Here is a 21,821-nt window from a genome sequence, read left to right as displayed (position 1 = left end):
ATCTCAAATGAATTGATTTTCTTCCTATTGGCTTTCTTCCCTGTCCAGCTCTCACATCAATAGATAGTGATGGGGAATTCAGTGACTTTGACTATCCTCATTGTATGAGTAGTACTCACTCAGATTTACAATCCTTTGTAGAATTCTTCACTTTTGTATGTGTGTGGCAGCTAAGAAGCAATTAGTCTTCTTATTCTTATTTGTTCATAATTATTCAAATATATATTGAGAAGACATCATTACAAAGTCACTAGAGAAATAGTGGTTCTGATCTACATTCACTAACTTTTTGTCTATCCAGAAATAATTTAACTCACAGATAGAAATACCATGTTTTGTTGCTCACAAACAGACACAATCCAAAAATCTTAGTGCATAAATTTGCACTACTGAGCCATTAATTTTCCCAATACAAGATTGAGTGTAAATGATACACACTTGGTTTATGCGATATGTAATATCCCATTGGCAGACATAACAGTTGACATGGTCAGATCACCTTGGCTGGACGACTATGGGAGTTGCAATCAAAATGAGTAATTTCTGAGCACTAATCACTATTGATAGACATAGCCTTATGAGCTGGACCCAGAGTTAATCGTGCATAGCTCAGATCCCCTGAAATTAACAGGACCTAATTTAATTATGATGCATGATCAATACAAGTCCCATTAGTTTCAAAGGGTCTAAGTATGTCTGGACCCAACTGCATCCAATTCAGAGATTCTATAGATGTTGTTGGGCAGCAGCTTCCAGAAATCTTGTAGTCTAGCAGTCTCTGGGGAATCAACGCTGGTAAAATGGTTTACTCCACCTTTAAATCCATTAAAGGTAGGGGCCATTATTATATGATATGGCAGTAAATATGGTATAGCAGCAAATATTTGTGATACACCTGTGTACTACTTGATTCATGTGAAATATGAGGAGACCATCAGTGTGTGTGTGTGTGTGTGTGTGTGTGTGTGCGTGTGTGATACTATTTTTTTTAAATGGGAACGTGAAATTCTGACAAGAGTTTCCACAAGACCAATACACAAGAGACTAGTATAATAACTTGTATAATAATTTTCTACTTGTTCAGGTAGAAAGGTCTCATAGTTCTGAGAACAGTTTCCAGAAGAGACTTGTGTGATATTCAAACATTGTTCAAATACAGAATGGCCTTTGACTAAATTTACAGTAGATTTTGTCATATCTTGTTATCTTTTTAAATGTCTCCACGGCCTCCTAGTCCAACCTCTTTGACTCCTCCAGTTTGCTGTCCTGATACTATTGAAAGCCGACTGTATGGAATGATTTTCATCACTGTTTTCTTCATGGAATACCACCGAGAACGCCAGGTTACCCACGTAATACCGTTGTCATGTCCACCTGGACCCGCATCTTTCTCAGTGTAAGTACCACCTAAAATGCAAGTAACACTGTGTAAATGGATTGTGTGAGTTATTTTCTACACATTTTGCAGAATTCTATGAACTATTTCAAGAACAACTTGGAAAAAAACTTTTTACTACATGATTATGCTAGTTAAGGGATGCTGGAAACTGTAGTTACCAAATAAACATTTCCATTACCTGATTTAATGTTCCTAGCCTTCCTGCTGCCAGTATTTTAAAATTTTTCTGAGGCCCAGACCTAGATTCCACTGACTTCAATGGGGCTTACAATAAATTCTAATAAAATGCTTAATTTATTTCTACACAGCATTGGATATGTGATGTACAAAATGCCAATTAACCAGTGAATTATTCATTTTCAGATTGAAACCTATCATATCTAGTTTCTTCAGTTGTGTTAATAGTAGCTTTTAAACAGCAGGGAAATGCACCTATTGGCTATAATTCAGATAATTTAATTTTTGAAAAATGACTGAGGTGCATGACCAAGCCAAAGTTTTACTATTTTTATGTTACATTGATTAGGAATGTATTAAATTTTTCCCTTTGAAATCGAGGTATTCAGTAGCACCATCCTCTAAAATGCTTGGTCAGACTTAAGTTACTATATTGAAATTGCATTGAATTGTAGTGAAACTCCCCTAGACTGTATTTTGTATATTTAATCTTACATTTTAATTTTTATGGAAGGAAAAGTAGGAGATGCATAGGGACTACCACATGGTGAATTTTACCTCTCCCTTTCTTTCTTCCTTCCTTCCTTCCTTCCTTCCTTCCTTCCTTCCTTCCTTCTTTCCTTCCTTTCTTTCTGCACGTGTATGTGATAATTTTCTAGTGCAACTATTTCCCAAATTTATTAGAAAACCACTCAGCTTATTCCAAGCCAATATGAGTAGCCAACTCTACCATTAGGCAGAGCAAAGTCACTACCTTAAGCAACAGATAAGGGAGAGCAACAGTGGGAGCTCCCTGACCATTCACAACTTGGCCTGTTGTACACCCACTCAGCTAGACTGTTGCCCACAGGTGTGGTGGAGGATGGTGCCTTCTTGACAATAAGATTCAATTCCCAGCCCATTGCACTTTTGTATGTGAAATGGTGTGTGAGAGAAAAATTCTTTGATTAGGCAACAAAACATCTTGGGATGTATGTGGGGTGTTGGACTCAAAGCAGAGCTGGAATGGGTCAGGCCTTCTTTTGGGTGATGGAATCCTACAGCTCAGAAAGCCTGGCCACTAACTATCAAAGAGTGGAGAGTGAGAGCTTATCCTAAATGCTTGAACATCCCAGGAAGCTCATATTATTACCTTGATAATATTTGCCATTGAGGTGAGCTGCATGACATTTGTTCATCCACCATCCAGATCCGTCCTGTTCAGCACAGTTCTCACTAAATCTATCGTTGTCATTGTCATATGTGCTGAACTGCATGCCATTGTGGGAGGTAAAGAATTTGTCACTTGGATCATCTCCAAAATCAAAACCATCAAAGGCATCCCCGGCATCACCGCCAATAAAGAAGGCATAGGTCAGACGATACTTGTCTAATTCACTTCCCACTTTGAAGTGGGCATAATCTGCATAGCTGGAGGAAAAAAGAAAAGTTAAAAATCCTAAATGTTAAAAAGTGTAGATGTTTACTGCCTTTCATTTCTTAACACAGATATGGTCAGTTGTGATGCATGATGCAAACCTTTCATGGTTATCTGTGCATGTGTTAGCCCTTACTTTCTTAAATAGCTGTAGTTTATTCCATCAGAAACAGAGTACTGGGTTTCTGCAGGTCTACAAATACACAACAGTCGTTTTTATCATTCCACAGTGGCAGCATGGTAGAGAGACAGGACAGAAGGGGCATTTTCTATCACTGCAATTAATGCTGGACTGCAAGAGAATGTGCAAACTAACTCTGGTCATATCACAGTGTGCTACATTTAATCTCTTCTTCTATCATTACCTCTGTTATTTTTATGAAACAATGGCTTGAAATAGTTGGGCCTAAAAGTGCAGCTTCTGGCCACTTCAGGGACAGGGCGTGTAGATTATGCATGCCCCCAGAATGTGTGCCACACTGAGGCCTCCTAAGGTGGCCCAAGGCAACCAGAAAAAGGACCACTGAAAAGGTGCTCCTTGCCAGCAACCCATTCAGGACTGCAGTGGTGGCCTGCTCTGACAGCAGGCCATCTGGTCACTGCAGTCCCACACTGATCAGGGGCCAACTGAGAGTGGAGTGGCCAGAGGCTGCTACAAGACACTGGTCTGCTTCACCCCTCTAACACAATACTGTCAAAGAAAATAATACTGGGGCATATCAGTAGTTTTTTTCATTAGTGCTGTGTAGATATGCATTTGGAATATTTCATTGGCTTCTGAAAATAAAGTTCCCTAGCATCTTCCTTACAATCTGAATTTATATTGGGCTGGATACCAACTAAATAAGGAATTATCAAGAGTGTATAGGAAATATCAAATAGGATTTGAATAATAAGGAAAATCTATTTGTTATCAGTAATAAATTCCAAAATGGAAAATCTAATAAGAACTGCTGAGAAGAACCCTGTTTCAGATGATCCAGGAAGCAGTAGAATCTGTAGAAGCCAATGATAGTTGACTTTAAGATTAATAATATTGCATACTGGATACAGGCAAAGAGAGAGAAAGGTATATAGCACTGTATAATGGACTGGCGTTATGTTAATAAGACAAAAGCTGTATGTGTAGACTTTGACCCATAAACCAAAGGAGAGGTCAAAAAGAAAAGGTCTGAGACCAGAATGATGTTGGCCAGACTCTAGGATTTCACAACTGCATTTACAAACTGATAGTGCACAGCTTTTTCAGTGATGAAAACCACATCTGATGATGTTTCCCTAGGGTGAACACCCATGCAACTAGATCTGGAAAAACAACCATCTTGAAGGTGGGGTTGCTGAGTGTTGGCAGAGGTTTGCATCTATCAATCCCAGCAGTCATGATCTCAATTGTCCCAGCTCAGATGATCAACTGGGTCATAGTTTGTGCAGCCTTGGCATAAACTCTGGATGATCAAAGTTCATTAAATCTGACAGCTCTATAGTACTACCACCATGTGTTAAGTAGCTAGCTAGCACACAGCACTTGCTGTTTGTGGTACATAATTCCAGCAAAATCAGAAGACAACAGTGTTGCCATTGCCACTATTCCTTTTAACCATTGGGAATGGCTGCATGTACCAGAGTTACTAGCAGCTTCAAAATCTTCCCATGATCATGGAAAGGATAGTTATTTGGAACTATGGTAAGGGAAAATCTTTGATGTGTCCCTTGTCAAAAACACAGTAGGGGCTTACTAAAGTGCCTAGAATGTGCAGGTAGTTAATTAGCTAAAACTTGATCAGTTCTTAGCATGAGAGACATGAACTGCATGTCACACCACTAATAAAATCTTACTCATGGCATACCTTTTTTGGCCACTCCAATCCTCCAGCTCTATTCGCAAGACATAAGGAATAGTAGATTGAGTGGTTATTAAATGAATTTTTTCATTTCCCAACCAGAATTCTGTCTGGTCATTTGGTGACAGGTGTCCAAATCCTTCTCTGTACTGAATCCAGTTTCTCCTAAAATCTTCACTACCATCAAGCCTCTGATAATAAATAAAGGGAGATTCAAAATGAGTTTTCATGTTTTATACAATAGATTTTTTGCTCTGCATTGCAGGCTTATTCCAATAGTTAGTTCCAACTAAAGTGGACACATCAACTAAGTAGAACTTAAATGTTGACTTGTCATGTTTTCATTAATTCAGTAGGTTTACTCTAGTTGGGACTAACGATTGGATTTAACCCTAACCATTTTATTTCACACAAACAGATTGCAGACCACTTACCCTCTGGAAAACTGTCCAACCATTACCCAGTGTATCAATTTCGCAATACACCAAGAATTGTTCCTTGACTTTCTGAGGTTTGATGAAGTAGAGACCGCTTTGCCTGCCACCTTTGTTTGCAATGTCCTGGCAATCTATAAAAAATACATAGGAAAAATGTTCAGTCCATTGTATTCACATTTTAACTAAATGAGATTTTTAAAATGTTAATCTATGAATTCCTTCATTCATTTTTATCTTGCTGTTTGCTCAAAGCTATTCAAGACAACACATATTGTGTACTCCCTCCCACTTTACTATCACAACAGTCCTATGAAGATATTTAGTCTGAGTAAGGATCTGAACCCAGGTCCCCTACGTCTAAGTTCAACATTCTGTCCTCTATACCACACTAGCTATATATTGCTTTAGTGACTTATAAAATTCATCAGAGTAAAGGATTTCAAGATTATAATCAACACACTTTGTACAGACTGTTGGGGGCAAATTAGCTTACTTGCTAATTAGCTTACTTGCTGTTCACCGCTATGATCTTTGGAATAGCGGTATATAAATAAAACAAATTATTATTATTATTATTATTATTATTATTATCTGTCTTAGCTAGGTTCATTCTTAAAACTAGATTCTATGTAGTAATGATATTTGTTTAGTTCTTGTCTCAGAATATAGGCATGTTTTCAGTATGTGGCTACAGGGATTTGTTTATTGTTGTTAACTGCTTCAAGTTGACCTGAACTCATGATGACTCCATGGATGAGACATCTCCAAGACCCCCTATCCCCCACTGCTCTGCTCAGGTCCTGCAGAGTCAATCCTATGGCTTCCCTGATTGAGTCTAGCCATCTGGTGTGTGGTCTACATCTCTTTTTATTGCCTTTTACCTTCCCTAGCATTATTGTCTTTTCTAATGAGTTGTTGTGATGTGGCCAAAGTATGGCAGCCTCAGTTTTATCAACCTAGCTTCCAGTGAGAATTCAAGCCTAATCTGCTCTAGGACCCTTTTGTTTCTCTTTTTGGCTGTCCATGGTATCCTCAGCACTCTTGTCCAGAAGCACAGCTAAAATGAGTTGTTTTTCTTCCTGTCTGTCTTCTTCACCATCCAGCTCTCACATCTGTATATGGTGATGGTAAATACAATGGCTTGGATGAGTCTAACTTTAGTGTTCAATTGTATATCATTGCACTTTAGGATTTTATCTAGTTCTTTCATAGCTGCCCTTCCCATTCCTAGTCTCCTTCAGATTTCTTGACTGCAGTCTCTATTCTGGTCAATATTTGATCCAAAGTATAGGAAATGTTAAAAACTATTTTGATTTCCTGATTTTCTAGGTTGAATTTATGTATGTCCTCTGTGGTCGTTATTTTTGTTTTCTTTATATTCAGCAGCAAGCCTGGTTTTGCACTAACTTTCCTTAGTAATTGTTGGATTGTACATCCCTTTAAAACAAACTAATTTGATTGATAGACTGAGCATATGAGTATGCCCGCAATACTATATGTAGCAGATGGGCCAGACTACAATACAGTGGTACCCCGGGATACGAACTGATCGCGTTACGAAATTTCCGGGATACAAAAAAGTTAGATTGGAAAAAACTGTTCCGGGTTACGATATTTTTTTCGGGTTACGAATTTTTTTTCGGCGCGAAATTCAAACGCAAAGCGCGGCTAGCGGCTTTCCAGCGCTAACGGAAAGCCTTTTCGGGTTGCGAAATTACTCGGGTTACGAACGGAGCGGCGGAACGAATTAATTTCGTAACCCGAGGGACTACTGTATTTGTTGGATGATGCATGTTTATGCAAGTTTTCAAACAAAGCATGGAAAAAATACTTCTTTGGACTACAAGTAGATTTGATGACTAGGATATTCTGGAAGTTATTGCCTGCAAAAGTATCTTTTCCAAGCTCTACTGCCATTCAGGTGCTAATGGATGATTCTGCACGATCAGTGGATGTGGATATGATTATGAACAATGCTGACAACAACAACAATGACAACTGTAATCCGCTTTGATACCTTTGAGAAAAAGTGGAATATTATTATTATTATTATTATTATTATTATTATTATTATTAACAAGGATGTCATTGGTATGGATACTAGTCTGCTAGAATGATTTTTCAGAATGTTAACATGATGGAAGCAAAAGCAACCCCTTTGCTATAAAAATCAACAGTTTTACAATTGTTTGCTTTCCTATACCCAGAACATGGAAAAGTTAATATTTTGTACTTTCCACAGGAGCTGTGGATTTGTCAGAGTTACAATCTGATATACAGGTACTAACTTTTCCAAGGTCAGCAATCTATGTTTCAATCTGCAGATGCCAGATTATTAATTGGAAGGAGGCCCTTTTTCTGTCAGATGCTTTGAATATCCCAATATGGAAACAAAAGTGTGAAACTGTATTATAAGCATGAATTGTACATATTCCCTTGTCAACCTTACCTTTTCCAGTTAATTCCTGTATTTGGACAGTGTCTCTACATGGCTGCTGACACTGTGCCTCAAGCTGAGCCGTCTTCTGCTTTAACTGTAGGATCTTGTTATTGTTTGATATCATTATATCTGTCAGTTGTCTGAAAATTAAAAAATTGATAACTTGTAGATTTATTAGAATAATACCCAATGCAGCAAGGTCTGCTCAGACCTTTGCTCCACATGTACACTGAATATGTGAATACAAAAATGAGATCATGCTATGCTTTGTTGTAGTTAGTGGCTCTGATGTCAATGAGGAAGTGAATGCACTTTGAACATTAAAGAAGCTGTTGAAGATGCTGTCTGCTTAAATAACCTAAAGGTCTTAAATAACCTAAATAACCAAGAACCTGTCCAATCTTGGAAGATAAGCAGGGTCAGACCCAATTAGTATTTGGATGGGCCACAAATGAATACCAGGTCTTGTAAGCTATATTTGAGAGGAAGGAACCGACAAAGCCACCTCTGAGTATTCCTTGCCTAAGAAAATCCTATGAAAAAATCATGGGGCTGCCATAAGTGACTTATGCAATAGGCAACTTGAAGGCACACATACGCTGCTCCATCCAAGCAATAAAATGAATTATTTTTAAGTGAAATTACATTAATATTATAATGGATTAAATTCATCAATTCATCTCTAGTTCATTGCTGACTTCCAAATAGGTGCTGTATAAAAAGGATGACAGGACTCTTGTATTTTTCACAGTTGTTTAGAAGAGTGCTTGCAATACAAGCTACACCAGTAGAAATTATCTCTTTTGCTTAACTGTGAAATGTATATTAATCCTGTTCTCTTTTTCATGTGGACATCCTATCCCCATGTATGCCCACCATATTAAGATTGGAAAACAATGAAAAGAATAGCTGTATGTATCATTATCCATGCGATGTTTTCTTCTGCTTCTCATATTAAGTCTCAGAAGAAGGTCATGGTAAACATCTTCTGAACAAATCTAGGCATGAAAATATTGTGGTAGGTTCACCTTATGGTCACCATAAGTCAGAAATGACACAGAACAACAAGTTAACACATTCTTCCATTATCTCCATGGTCTGTAGCTTGATGTTGTCATGTCTGAATACAAAGCTACTGCCAGGCACCTTTTCACTATGCCTATATGCAGAGTCATTTGCAAATTAATCCTATAACATTCAACATTGTACTTGTGTTTTGATTATTCATTTCAGTTGAATTATAATTGCTATAAGATGCCCTGGAAGACCTTTTTTTTAAAGCTCAAAAGGAATACAAAACATAACATCTTATCAATTTATACTGGAGAGAACCAGATACTGTATTTGAATGGAAAGAAGAGCCAGTAATAGACTCAAAGGAAGAAATGTTTAGCAAGTTCAGTAGTGAGCATACAGACATTGAAGATGCCAAATCTATACTGAGATGAGGGTGAAACACCCTATCTAACCCCTTTAAAGTTCAGATTAGGTGCTAAACACCACCCCATTGACATCAGAGCTACTAGTGGCTTCTAATCTTGCCCCCTGTCCCCTACACAATCAATTAACCTTGCACTAAATACACAGAGTTTGGGATGGGGCCACTGAGGAATTGCCTACTCCTCCCTCCATGCATTTAGGACATATATGGTTGGCTCCATTCTTTTCAAATCAACTCCTATTTGTTTCTGTGTGATACAAGAATATGAACACTAAGCATGATAAAGAAATGGAGATACCAGGAGACACTTTCTGGTGAAGAAAACTCCCAAGGTAGAAATGTTGCTAGGTGACCTTGCCCCAGTCACTATTTCTTAACCTAACAGTTGTTATGAGGATAAAATGAGGTGTGGGAGGAGGAATCTTGAGCTGCCTAGAAGAAAAGGTGGGATAACTAGCAAACAAACAAGCAAATATTCCTATTTTCTTAATATTGTTGTTGTTTTTTATCCTGAATTCTTTGTGCAGGGCAAGCATATGTATGATTAAAAATAAATAATTAACTTCTGTTTTAGAACCAAAAAATAGCTGATTTACCTATCAAACTATACCTTTTGGAAGCACAAAAAGAAAGTGGTGTATGTTTATACTAACCACACTTACTCAAAGTAACTTTCATTGTGCATAGGATTGCAACAAAGGAGACAGTCCTTTGGATGGCTAAAAATTAATTACAGGTGGTAATTATGCAGATACCTCAAACAATGCAAGTGTCTTTCATGTATTAGCAGAGGTTTTGTGAGGAAAATAAGACTGATAATACTAGTAGAAGTATACTAAACAAATATGGTCTGAAGCAATAATTATAGTTACATACTGTATTGTATTTTCATGGCCCACAATAATGTTTTCATATCTGATGATTTCATCAATGATTTCCCTTGACTTTTGAGTATAACCTGGAATAACATCTGTAAAAAAGGCACAAAGTTTCACAGATCATTAGTGATACAATGTTGACTAAAGTGGCAAGTAAAGTGAAGCTATGTCATAATGGCTTCTGTGTTCTTACTTGCTTGAGTGGAGGGGCCTGGGCTTTGCACTTGTTTTATTTGACGTATCAAATGTTCTGTTATATCTGAAGAATTAGAGATGTCCTGCAAGGCGTGTTCAAGTACTTGGAGATCCCGATCCACCTCAGGTTGATATCTGTTCAAGAAATCTGCAATGCCACATGTTGTGGGGCAAAAGCTGCCCTATAGCAAAAAAGAAAAAAAAAAAAGGGGGGGGGATACTTAATTGTATTAAACAAAAAGGCACATTTAATAGTCTGCATTTCCACCCTCCCTGCTCCATATACAGACACTACCAGGGCTGGGAAGGCAGGTATGGGAGATCTAGATTACTCATAATATAATTACAAAAAAGCTGATTTCAAATATCACACATATTAGTCAAATTAAAAAGTATTTATATACTTCAGTAACAGTTTCAAAATATTTCCAGCCAACAATCTGCCCATAATAAATATATTAAAAAGCAGTGGGGAAAAATAATAACACAGATATTGACTTACAAATCGTTCATCTAGGATGCAACAGTTATCCTGGTTGGCAACATACTAAATTTAAAAGAGAGAGAGAAATGACAGTTTCAGTTATTTTTTTGCAACTTTCCTGAAAATTTTAGTCATTAAAGAAACACAACAAATCATTATCCTGTAAGATTACACTTACTGCAATGCAAGTGGATAAGAGGGAAGACAGAAGAGCCAACCAAATGTTGAACTTTGGTTTCATTGTGTCTGTAGCTCTGTGAGCTCCCAAATGCTGAAGAGGCAGTGCTTAGTCAATGGGGACTTCTGAGGTCTGGTCTTGCTTCCTGAAATGCACAGTGTCCGCTTAAGGGATCAGGTGGCCCATGGAGGGTGGACACAGAATTGTAAATAGGTGGGATGGTGTGGAGGAAGGGCAGCCTCTTCCTGAGCTCTGGGGGCGTTTCTCTGACTTGCTGGCTCTCGTTCTTCTCATGTTTAACTGCAATGTATTTGTCACCCACTGGCCACCCCCGCAACTCCTGCTTTGCAAATGAGGAAAAGATGTAGAAGAACAAGATGATCTATGGGGCAAAGTTTTACAGATCGTCACTCTTCCAGTAATCGTTTTTAAGAAACCTGACCTATATTTCTGGAGGACCTGAATGAAGAAAGATCTGCGGAAGAAAACCTGGACAATAGCCATCTCCCAAGTTCAAACTGCTAAAAAGTAATTCTGTTATTCTGAGAAATGACTCATACTATTTGAGAACTACTGTTATTCACAGATTACTATGTGGCCTTCTTTTAGTCTTAAGATTTGGAAATATTTTCCTGTCCATCTTTAAGATTTGGAAGAGTCTATGAGTTTACCAGATTCATGGGTATATGGTTCAGTTTTCCTAACCTTGCATGTGGGACCATAAACATATCACTAAAAGGCAATAGCAGCATGAAGAGTGTTTTCAAAGCTCAAAATAACCTGCTACTTATCCCCCCACTGTGAATAGCAAGCATTGGGGACCCCTCATGTTACAGTCCTGATCTGTTTGTCCTCTATCTCTTACGGGTTATTGTTAACAGAAACATCCACATGAGACTGATGACAATTTCATGGCTAACATCATGTCAGGTTTGATGCTGAGATGACTCCAACCTAGCATCCTGGAGTGGTGCATATTCTCCTGATTAGAGGATTCCCTAAAAAACCATATGAGAAAGTCTCCCTGAAATAATTTAATAAGCTGTTACTTGTTGCTGCTTCCAGTTGGGATAAGGTAGAAGGTGACATATTTGGGGCAAGCATAAGTTATTTCCTTTTTGTCACATCCATGAAAGTGCAAAGCACACTCTAAGAAATGTTGGTTCAGACAGTATTTCCTCCCTCAGCCCCAAAAGACATAATCTATATTCCTATACAGTCAGCCCTCTTTATCCACTAATTCTTTATCCATGGATTCAACCATCCATAACTTGAATTTTTAAAGAATATATATATAAATTCCAAAAGGCAAATCCTGATTTTGCTATTTTATATAAGAGGCACCATTTTATTATTCCATTGTATATAATGGAACTTCAGCATGTATGGATGTTGGTATCTACAGAAGGGGGTAGTCCTGGAACAAAACCCCAGCAGATACCAAGGACCCACTGTAACCGATTTACTAAATATCCATCTCACCTTTCATTTTCACAGTAATATATCCAGTCACAACTACAGGAAATTCCTCTTCATTAGCCAACTGAAAATGATGTTGTATTGTATAGGTGCTCCATGGTATTCAGTCCAGCTTGGTGGTTCTTCATTTTCCCCTTCTGAAATTATTTAAATTTGTATTTGTTTTTAAAAAGTAGACCATACCTTTTTCACAAGAAAATTCAAAGCAACTCACAGCATAAAACCAACATATCATACCTAAAATATCTACTATACTATTTTTTTTAAAAAAAAATTAAAATTAAATAGCAGTAATAGAGAACTACAGTACTGTATACTGAAATAATGAAGCCCAGAGAATAGTGAGTGTTTTGACCAGACACGTGAAACTATGTAGCATGTATATGTAATTTCCAAGTCATGGCTATATTAAGTTGAACCAAATGCCTCTTAGAAGTATATATCCAGGGGTAGCCATGTTGGCCAAACAGGTGGCTATGACTATATTTGTTATACTTATTGTGCACCTTCAAGTCATTCCCAAGTAATGGTAATGCTAAGGTGAACCAATCATGGGATTTTCTTGAAAAGAGTTGTTCAGAGATCTGCTTTGCCTTCCTCTGAGGCTGAGAGAGAATGAACCCACTCAGTGGATTTCCATGGCCAAGCAGGGATATGAACTCTTACCTCCCAGTGTCCTAGCCTCTACGCTGAAACCTCTACACTGCAGCAAAATATAGCAACCCCCCCCCACAAAAACCCATCAGCATTGCAGCAATCACTTTATTAGACCAACCAAAACGGCAGAAAATACATTCCTCAAGCTTCTGCATCAGGCATAGATGTTAAAAGTTATTTTAGAGCTGAAGTCCTAAACCCTGGAGAACCATAGTTTGGGAATCATGGCTTTAGTTAGAGGAAGAAATATGATGATGGAGAGCCGCAGAGCTGTATCTTTCTTGAAATGCTAAAGCTGAGTTTAAGAATGTGGTGGAGAGAGGTTTGGTGCAGACAAAGGGTACACCCTTTGCTGGCCACTTTTTTCTTTATTGCTAGAAACAAACACAATTCCTTTGAGATCTAGTCTATATCTGACCTGTGTGCAATGATGAGAATGTTTTTTGATTTCAGCCTATAAAGAGGACAGGACAGATAACACATGCATCTTTTTGAGCAGCCTGATAATGGAATTGCTGCTATGTGCCTTTTGGATTTGCTATATTTTAATCTTAGAAAGGTATTCCGTGAAGAGGGAGCGTTTAATGAAAAGGTCTTAATCTTAATAACTGTGCTGGGGCAGGGCTTCAGGTGAAAAACAGCATGTGGTAGGAATGTGGGAGGCAATCTCTGAAGTACCAGGTTTAAGATTGTTTAGACCTACTTTTGCATTAGTCCTATATATGGAATGTTTAGACCATGGGTCCATTCTCACTACATAGTTGTAGTGTTATTATTCCACCTTGACTGTCATAGTTCCATCCCATGGAGTCCTGGGATCTGCAGTGTGGGGAGGAGCATTTAGACTTTTCAGCCAGATAATTATAGTGCTGTTAAAGTGGAATGATACTCCTATAAATGTGTACAGTGATCCTTCCACATTCATTGGAGTTAGGTGTGAAAGACCCTGTGAATGTGGGAAAACTGCAAATAAACAAAAACAAAAAAACCCTATTATTTTTACCTGAGAACACCTCTCTAGGAATCTCCAGGTCCTCCAGTTCAATTCTATGGTTGACATCTGCCAAAAGTTGATCATAGAATCATGCTGGAGGACCTACAAATGCCTAGAAGAGGGTTTTCTCTAGGAACTTCTAGATTCTCCAGCACAACTCTATGATCAATTTCTGACAGAGTTGTGCTAGAGGACCTAGAGATTCTTAGAGAGAACATACTAATCAAAACCACATATAATCAAATCTGCAAAACTCAGAACCGCAAATGTAGAGGGCCAACTGTAGTGTGAATGGGCCCCAAACTACAGAGAGTTTGGTAGTCTAGTGCAATGGGACTAACTTGGACTCTTTGGAAATTGTTTTGATCTCTTTGATTTTGAGTCTCCAATTTGAGTCTCCAGTCTCCAAATGGAAGATTGTGCATAGCTAGAAATGTGAAAATTAGCTCTCAGATGTCAGTTCTGACTACTATTAGTGAAACAAACATGACATTGTTTCCTAATCAACATATGAATAATGCAGATATAATGACAATAAGACCACAATAGTTATGTAATTATTTCTGTACTATTAAGTTGTCCCTGTTTATGTTTGTTTGTTTTTAGGAAAAGACCATTCCGAATTCATAAAAAGAAGCAAGGGTTTCATGGTTTCATTATATGCAAATAGAACAATGGATTAAAAATTGGAGGAAAAGGAATGTAGAAAAGTAAAAGTACAGACAATTCGAACAAATAATTCAGAACGGAAGAGAAATGGAAGAAAATGAGAACATAAAAGGAATCATCAGTAAAATCTATAAAATGTTGATGGAGAATAAAGGAGGGAAAATAAAAGAAAACATTTTGAAGGGAATATGGGAAGAAGAATTAGAATTTAAAATAAATGATAAGGAATGGGATAGAATTTGGGAACAAAGGCATTTGAAAAATTTATCAGTACGGATAAAAGAAAATTATTATAAATTGATTTGGAAATGGTATTTGACTCCAGTGAAACGAAATAATATTGATAAGAATAATTCAAAAAATTGTTGGAGAGGCTGTCAAGAAGTAGGGTCACACATGCATATTTGGTGGCAATGTAAATATGTACAAAATGTTGGTGGGAAACTGATATTAGATATAGAAAATGTTATGAATATAAAAATAGATAGAAGACCGAGTATAGTTTTGTTATCATTATATAACTTAGAGAAATGGAAAAAAGAAGAAAAAGATTTGGTAACAAGTTTGCTTACAGGAGTGAGATTAATAATAGTAAGGTGTTGGAAAATGAAAATAGATGTAGAAGTGGAGGATTGGTATAAAGAGGTATGGAAATTAGCGATTAATGACAAATTGACCTGTAAACTGAAAGTAAAAAAAAAAGGACTATGGAAAAGAAATGATTTTGAGGGGATTTGGAAAGTATTGAGAAAGCACTGAGAAAAGAAGATGGAAGATTACCTCCACAAGAAGAACTGAAATTTTGGATGGGATATAAGGATGGAAATGGCTCCAGGGAAGACGGGCACTGAGGGGAAATATAAAATATCTTGTTAGAATGTAACAGAATGTAGGGATATATTCATATATAGAAACATGATATGTATCATATATATTAAGAATATTAATGAATAAAATGAGTAAAAACAAATTTAAAAAAAGAAGCAAGGGAGGTGGAGGTAAAAAAGGAATGTGGCAGAACCTTTAAGACCAATTGGTTTTTATTTTAGCATGAGCTTTTCATGGATACCAATCCACTTCTTTAGATGAAGTACACTTCCACAACTGTATAAATGTGATTTATAACCTGAGGCTTTAATATCACTATTAAATATCACTAAAGAAGTCACATTCCTTTTATTCCCTCTCCCTTCTTTCCTCCTTCTTATGTTACAAGAGATTAACACAGCTACTTCCTTGAAAAATTCTGAATGCATGTACTGCTAATGAAAATGCAGATAGCATGCAGTGCCTCACACATATGAAGAAATGGTTTATATGAGGGTAAGAAACCCTTACCACTTGTCATGCTGGGTATGGCTGATATCTGGAGAATCAAATACTGTATCCCCTATCCTTGATTTAATGAAATCTTGGGACTAAACAGACTTGTACTTAGCTTACAGTTGTAAACCGCTTAGACACTGTTAGTTCAGTATGAAGCGGTATATAAATGAAGCTGTTTGTACTGTTCCTTAAAGTTTTCACTTTATTTATACTTAAACAAGCTGAAACTAATGTCAGACACATTGAAAGCAATGGAATTGACATTTGAATGTCTCTTATAGGCTTTTCTGTCCAATCACTTTGTAGCACAATGTATAATATACCGATATAAACCAAGATACTTCTTACGCTTCTTTGTAGCTAAAGGGTTGTTCATTAATTGCAGAGAATGAGAGAAGTAAGAAAGGTGCTATGATACTTCAACACCTTTGGCTTCCATTTACTTGTTTTATTTCTATGACCTTAGATAATCCTTTAGATAGAAATCCTTTAGAGTTTTTAGAGAATGGGCAATTTGTTTTTAGAGGACAAAATGATTTAGAGATTGAAACAATTCATTTTTGAGATTAAAACTGTGTGTCCAGTTGAGCAATTTTGACCTTCCTGTGGTTTATTGACTGATTTCTCAAGAAATAGAATGATTAATACAAAGGGAGATAGAAGGAAGGTTTCTTAAATCTAGATTATTATGCTCTTTTCCCAGGATGATAAGAAAGGTGAAATTAGTGTTTATATAGGATTTCTTTTTAAAAAAAGAATTGGCCAGTTAGTGCAAAAAATGTTGTATTTGTTATGTAAATATAGGCTTGACTCAATCTTTGTTAGCTTTTTTCTTCAAAGTAAAATCGAAAAGTTAGCCTGTTCTAGCTGAGGTGAACATTCAAGATGACAAAACAAGAGAAAGCTGGGAAAGGACTCTGTGTTTATAGTCAGTTTACAGGAACTTGGGTAATAGATATAGAACATTATATGTCAGCTTTGTTTATATTTTAACATCACAGCAAAGTTAGAACCCAAGAAAAACTCTGAGGCTCATAGAAATATAGGAAGTTGCTTTTTTCTCAGACGAGAATACTGATACACTTAGTTCATCACTGTCTGTAGTCCAACGGGGTGAGTAACCTTTGGCTTTCCAGCCATATATCCAGTGGGGTAGGATCTGCTCCAGATTTTGGTCTTTAAAGAGGGGCAGTGTTCAGTTCCTTGGATAGTTCCTGAAATTTGTATTAAAACCCAGGCTGTATGCATACTACAGAAATAATGCAGCTTAACATTAACTGCTTTAACTGACATGTAAATATTGAGCCTTCTCTCTCAGAGAGCTCTGGTCCACAACTACAAATCCCAGGATTTCATAAAATGGAGCTATGGTAGTTAAAGAGGTGTAAAATTGCATTAATTCCACAGTGTGGAAGCAGCCCCAGAGCACTGACATTGCTCCACTGACATGAAAGCGACCAACCATCACAGCTGTCTAGCAGTTTTAGCCTACAGCTCTCATATATTTCATCCTGCAAAGCCAGTGGTAAAGGATTGTAGGTGCTGTAGTCTAAAACATCTAGAGGGATCCCATTTCTTACCCCAGTTTACATTAAATAGCAGTGACTTCCCATAGTTTCAGACAAGTCTTTCCCAGCATATCTAAAGATGTCAGGATGTGAATAACATAATCATAGAGTTGGAAGAAACCACAAGGGCCATCCAGTCCAACCTCCTGCCATGCAGGAAGACACAATCAAAGCACCTCCAACAGATTGCCATCCAACCTCTGTTTAAAAACCTCCAAAGGAGGAGACTCCACCACTCTCTGAGGGAGTGTGTTTCACTGTCAAAAAGCTCTTACTGTCAGGAAGTTTCTCCTAATGTTGAGGCAGAATCTCTTTTCCTGTAGCTTGCATCCATTGTTCCTTGACCTAGTCTCTGGAGCAGCAGAAAACAAGCTTGCTCCATCCTCAACATGACATTCTTTCAAAACAAGGGACACATGAAATCAACAAGGTCTCTTTAATAAAAAGCCAAGTTTTTACTTAGCACTGGAATGGCACCAGCATTGGCACCAACTGGGCCTTTCTGGTCAGGTATTTCACAACCATACTGTGACATAGAAGGAAAAGCCCTCTTCTGCTGTTGAAGTACAGATGATGGCTGCTCCGCCAGTCTCCAGTCCTCAGGTAGGTATATTTAAGGAGAGTTATGAATAGTGGGTGCTGTGGGTTTTATTTCACAGGAGGGGACTGGCAAAACCACACCTTGAATATTCCTTTTCTGAAAAAAATTATGACATTCATGGGGTCATCATAAGTAGGCAGGTGACTTGAAAACTCATACCCACACTCTGATAAGATCTACAAAATCCATTAAGTTAAATGTAGACCCATCAGCAGTAACCCAATATGCATCTCTATAATGGGTTGGATGAAAACCAATAAACCTAAGCTCAGTTTGAAGATATACGAACTATCATTGGTTGATAGGTCATTATCCAGGGGAGGTTGCATTCAAATTCACAGTTTGATAGAGATCTAGGATCCAGTGTTGCTGCTAGAGCCCAGTGGCCTTTAAGCCATGCAACGCCTTCAATCATCTAATGCCGTGTACTAGCTGCAACTCTTCCTAAATATCATGGATGGTTAAATACTGGGCTGTAAGGTAAAGAGGTTGAGTCAATGTTAGTCTCAATATTCGTTCCAAACAGAATGGTTCCAATGAAATGAATGGGACATATTAGTCACCGCTTTGATATGTCCCAATGATGTCAGTGAGTCTAGTCTAGTGGCTTGAACTGTGCAGCCCTTCAGATGTTGTTGGACTGTAACTCCCAACATTCCTCTCCATAAGTTATATTGGCTAGGACTGCTGGTAGTTGTGATTCAATGACATCTGGAGGGCTGCACAAATCCCATCTGTGATTTAACCCATTATAGAAAATGGCATTTCTGTAGTAACATTAGTCATAAAAATAATATTTTTTCTGTACCGTACAAGGTAACTCTTGTTAAATACAAAATCACTTATTATTATCTCAAGAGGATTTATTAATTGCATATTCCACAAAATAAATAATGGTTATATTCATTTAGAGCTTGTTGTTATATGCCTTCAAGTCATTTCCAACATACGGAGACCCTAAAGTGACCCTATCATGGGGTTTTCTTGGCAAGATTTGTTTCAAGGCTGTTTTCCTTTGCCATCCTCTGATGCTGAGAGAGCATGACTTCCACATGTTAACCCAGTGAGTTTGAACCCCGGTCGCCAGAGCCATAGTCCAATGCTCAAACCACTACACAACACTGGCTCTCTCATTTGGAGATGTACTCATACAAATAACAAAAGTTGGAAGCATTTTCAGATTGTATTACCACTTGTATTGTTGGTATGTGCATCAGCATTTACTGTACAGTATTTTGTTCGTCCACTAATATTTGAAGGGCTTTGGTTCATATATAAAAGGTTAGTTTGAAAAATTCATTCAAGAGGGTTTTCAGTGTATGCTTTACCTTGAGCTGAAGAGCAGTGAACTCCAGTTGTTAAACAAAGAACTGCTGCACTGATGTCCGAAAGAAAGATAAATAATCAGCTCAAATATTTGTACAATGCTTTTAACTGAAGTGAGGACAGAGTCTACAACAAACTCAATTGTTCCAGTAAATACTGCTTCAATAGGGTCCTAAAGGAAAAGGCTGGAAATAGAAATTATACAAGATTAACTGGGTGCAATACATGGACACACTTGCGGAGTACATTGTATTATACAGATATTAGAAACGTGTGCATTGTTCTCTGCAAAACAACCCAAAATTGTTAACATATGCCCTTCAAGCATTCTTTAGTTGATGTGGGGATTGATCTGGAACATAGTGTCAGTTCTTGTTTACACTTTCAATCACAACTGAGGCTGAAGTCCCTCCCCCCGTTCTTTGTGTTTTTAATCTTGGTTGCGGCATTGGGTAGTTACTTTCCTGATTAGAGGTTACTCAGACTAATCCGTCCCTGTACAGCAAGGGAGATCCCCTTCTCCAAACTGATGGGGTTGATTAATTGCTTTTCTGTTTCAGACGTGAATTTTCATAGGGTCAATGAAATCAACAGGGGCCAAAATAGACTGTACAGTCTGTGCTGCTAGTTCTACTCATGCATTATTTATATGAATGGGGTAGGTTTGAGTAGAACATTTAGCCCCAACCCCAAGAGCCCCAAACTCTTGCTCTTGAGTTCGGAATAACATCTGAAGCTGGGAGCTTTCTGTACTTGTGAAGGCTCCCACAAAATTTATACCTCTAAATTCAGATCTTTGGGGTGTTGTTTTGCACTACAATGCACAGAATCCTCTTTGGTCCCATGTCAGAAGAAAGGTGGGGATATAAATATGGAAATAAATAAAAAGAACCTCCACCCAGCATAGCCACCGAACTCTTTCAAATTTAATAAGAAGCCTCTGCTAGAAAAACAGGCATTCCAGTTTGGAAGTTATGTCAAACACACTGATAGTGATGGTGAAAAGAGTAGTACAGGTTTGGGGATGGAGCTAAGTGTGCTGCTCTTCTGTCCCTTTCACCATACCTAGTGGCATAGTGATTTGAGTGTTGAGTGGTTTCACTATGCTCTGGAGACCAGGTTCAATTCCCAGCTTGGTCATGAAAGTCACTGGATGCCCTTGGGCAAGTCACATGCTTTCAGCTTCAGGGGAAAACAATGGCAAGCCTCTTCTGAACAACTCTTGCCAAAAAAACCCAAGGATATGGTCACTATAAATCAGAAACACAACAACAATTCATATGAGCAATGTATGAAAATGGCTGCCATCTTTTTTTAACCAGCTCCTGGTGGATCTGCAGGAATTAGAGGATGGTGTTTATCTCCACACTAAGGAAAGCTCGATCTGTTAATTTCAATGAACAAACTACTATTAAATTACAATTGGTCAAGCTGCAACCTTGAAACATACCTGACTTTAGAAACCCATTATACATCTTCTGCTTCTACAACTTCCCTTCTGCATGTAAGGCGCTTCCCAGGTACATAAAAACACTGAATGTTTGACAAGCACATATAAAACAACGGGCCTTTTAAGATAAAGTACCAGTACTGAAATGGATTCCCAGAGGAGATATATTTCACCCTTTCATTGTCCATTTTTAGGAGAACACTAAAAATAGTGGATTTATATAGTTAGAGTTAAAATAACATCCTGTGAATGTTCTTATTTTATAGTTACTTTCTCAGCTGCTTTAGATAGCTGTTTCTGGTGCTTTTTCTTTTAATATATTTACAGTTACTATGAGGCACTTTGAGTACATAGTAACTTTGAAAAGCAAGTTAAAAATAATACAAATGGCTAGCATCCTGTTAGTGAGTTATGACAGTGGACGTACTGTTTTGGTCACTGGTTAGGTGATAGTTCTTTACTGACCATACAATGATCAAACCCACTTTCTGAGTGATGCAGTTCCACCCAACTTGGCCATTTCTGTGTTGCTGGAGAGCAGAAGGATCAGCACAAATGTGTCCAGCTATTTTTTGTAGCAAGGACCTCCCAAGAACACACAGAGGTCCCAGCAAATTCCTGTTGCAGTGTGTCTAACTACTGGGTGCATCTCCATTGATCCCCCTGCTGTACAACAACATAGAAATGATTACCCTGGTGTAGGGGTGGCCGCATTGCTTAAAAGTTAGTGGGTAGAGTAGCACTGAGATGAATCCACATAGCTACATGCCAGACATAAATCTCCCAATGCTGGATCCCAGCCAATTATGTACTACATAGGGCTGGCCTGAAGAAGGAGGCTCCTCCCTCCCTAACTATCATCTT

The 21,821-nt window shown here is 37.8% G+C and overlaps 1 protein-coding gene and 1 long non-coding RNA gene across 2 annotated transcripts; one reads left to right on the top strand and one right to left on the bottom strand.

The window, feature by feature from the left end:
* Positions 1–1,045: 1,045 nt before the first annotated feature.
* On the bottom strand, positions 1,046–11,047 carry FGG (fibrinogen gamma chain). The gene is made up of 9 exons (XM_042467982.1): positions 10,888–11,047; positions 10,728–10,772; positions 10,224–10,407; positions 10,029–10,122; positions 7,721–7,851; positions 5,269–5,402; positions 4,841–5,025; positions 2,709–2,986; positions 1,046–1,407 (listed from the first exon to the last, which is right to left on the bottom strand). Exons 1-9 carry the CDS (start codon positions 10,948–10,950, stop codon positions 1,211–1,213), a joined length of 1,311 nt encoding a protein of 436 aa, XP_042323916.1. The 5' UTR covers positions 10,951–11,047; the 3' UTR covers positions 1,046–1,210.
* Positions 11,048–11,141: 94 nt separating this feature from the next.
* LOC121930947 lies at positions 11,142–14,697 on the top strand. The gene is made up of 2 exons (XR_006104040.1): positions 11,142–11,415; positions 14,624–14,697. It is a non-coding gene; the product is annotated as an uncharacterized LOC121930947 (long non-coding RNA).
* Positions 14,698–21,821: the final 7,124 nt, after the last annotated feature.

Source organism: Sceloporus undulatus, chromosome 5 (genome assembly GCF_019175285.1).
Source record: "Sceloporus undulatus isolate JIND9_A2432 ecotype Alabama chromosome 5, SceUnd_v1.1, whole genome shotgun sequence".
In the NCBI taxonomy this organism is placed as follows: Eukaryota; Metazoa; Chordata; class Lepidosauria; order Squamata; family Phrynosomatidae; genus Sceloporus; species Sceloporus undulatus.
The sequence above is the reverse complement of the archived record's forward strand: the minus strand, read 5'-3'. Positions and strand labels throughout refer to the sequence as shown.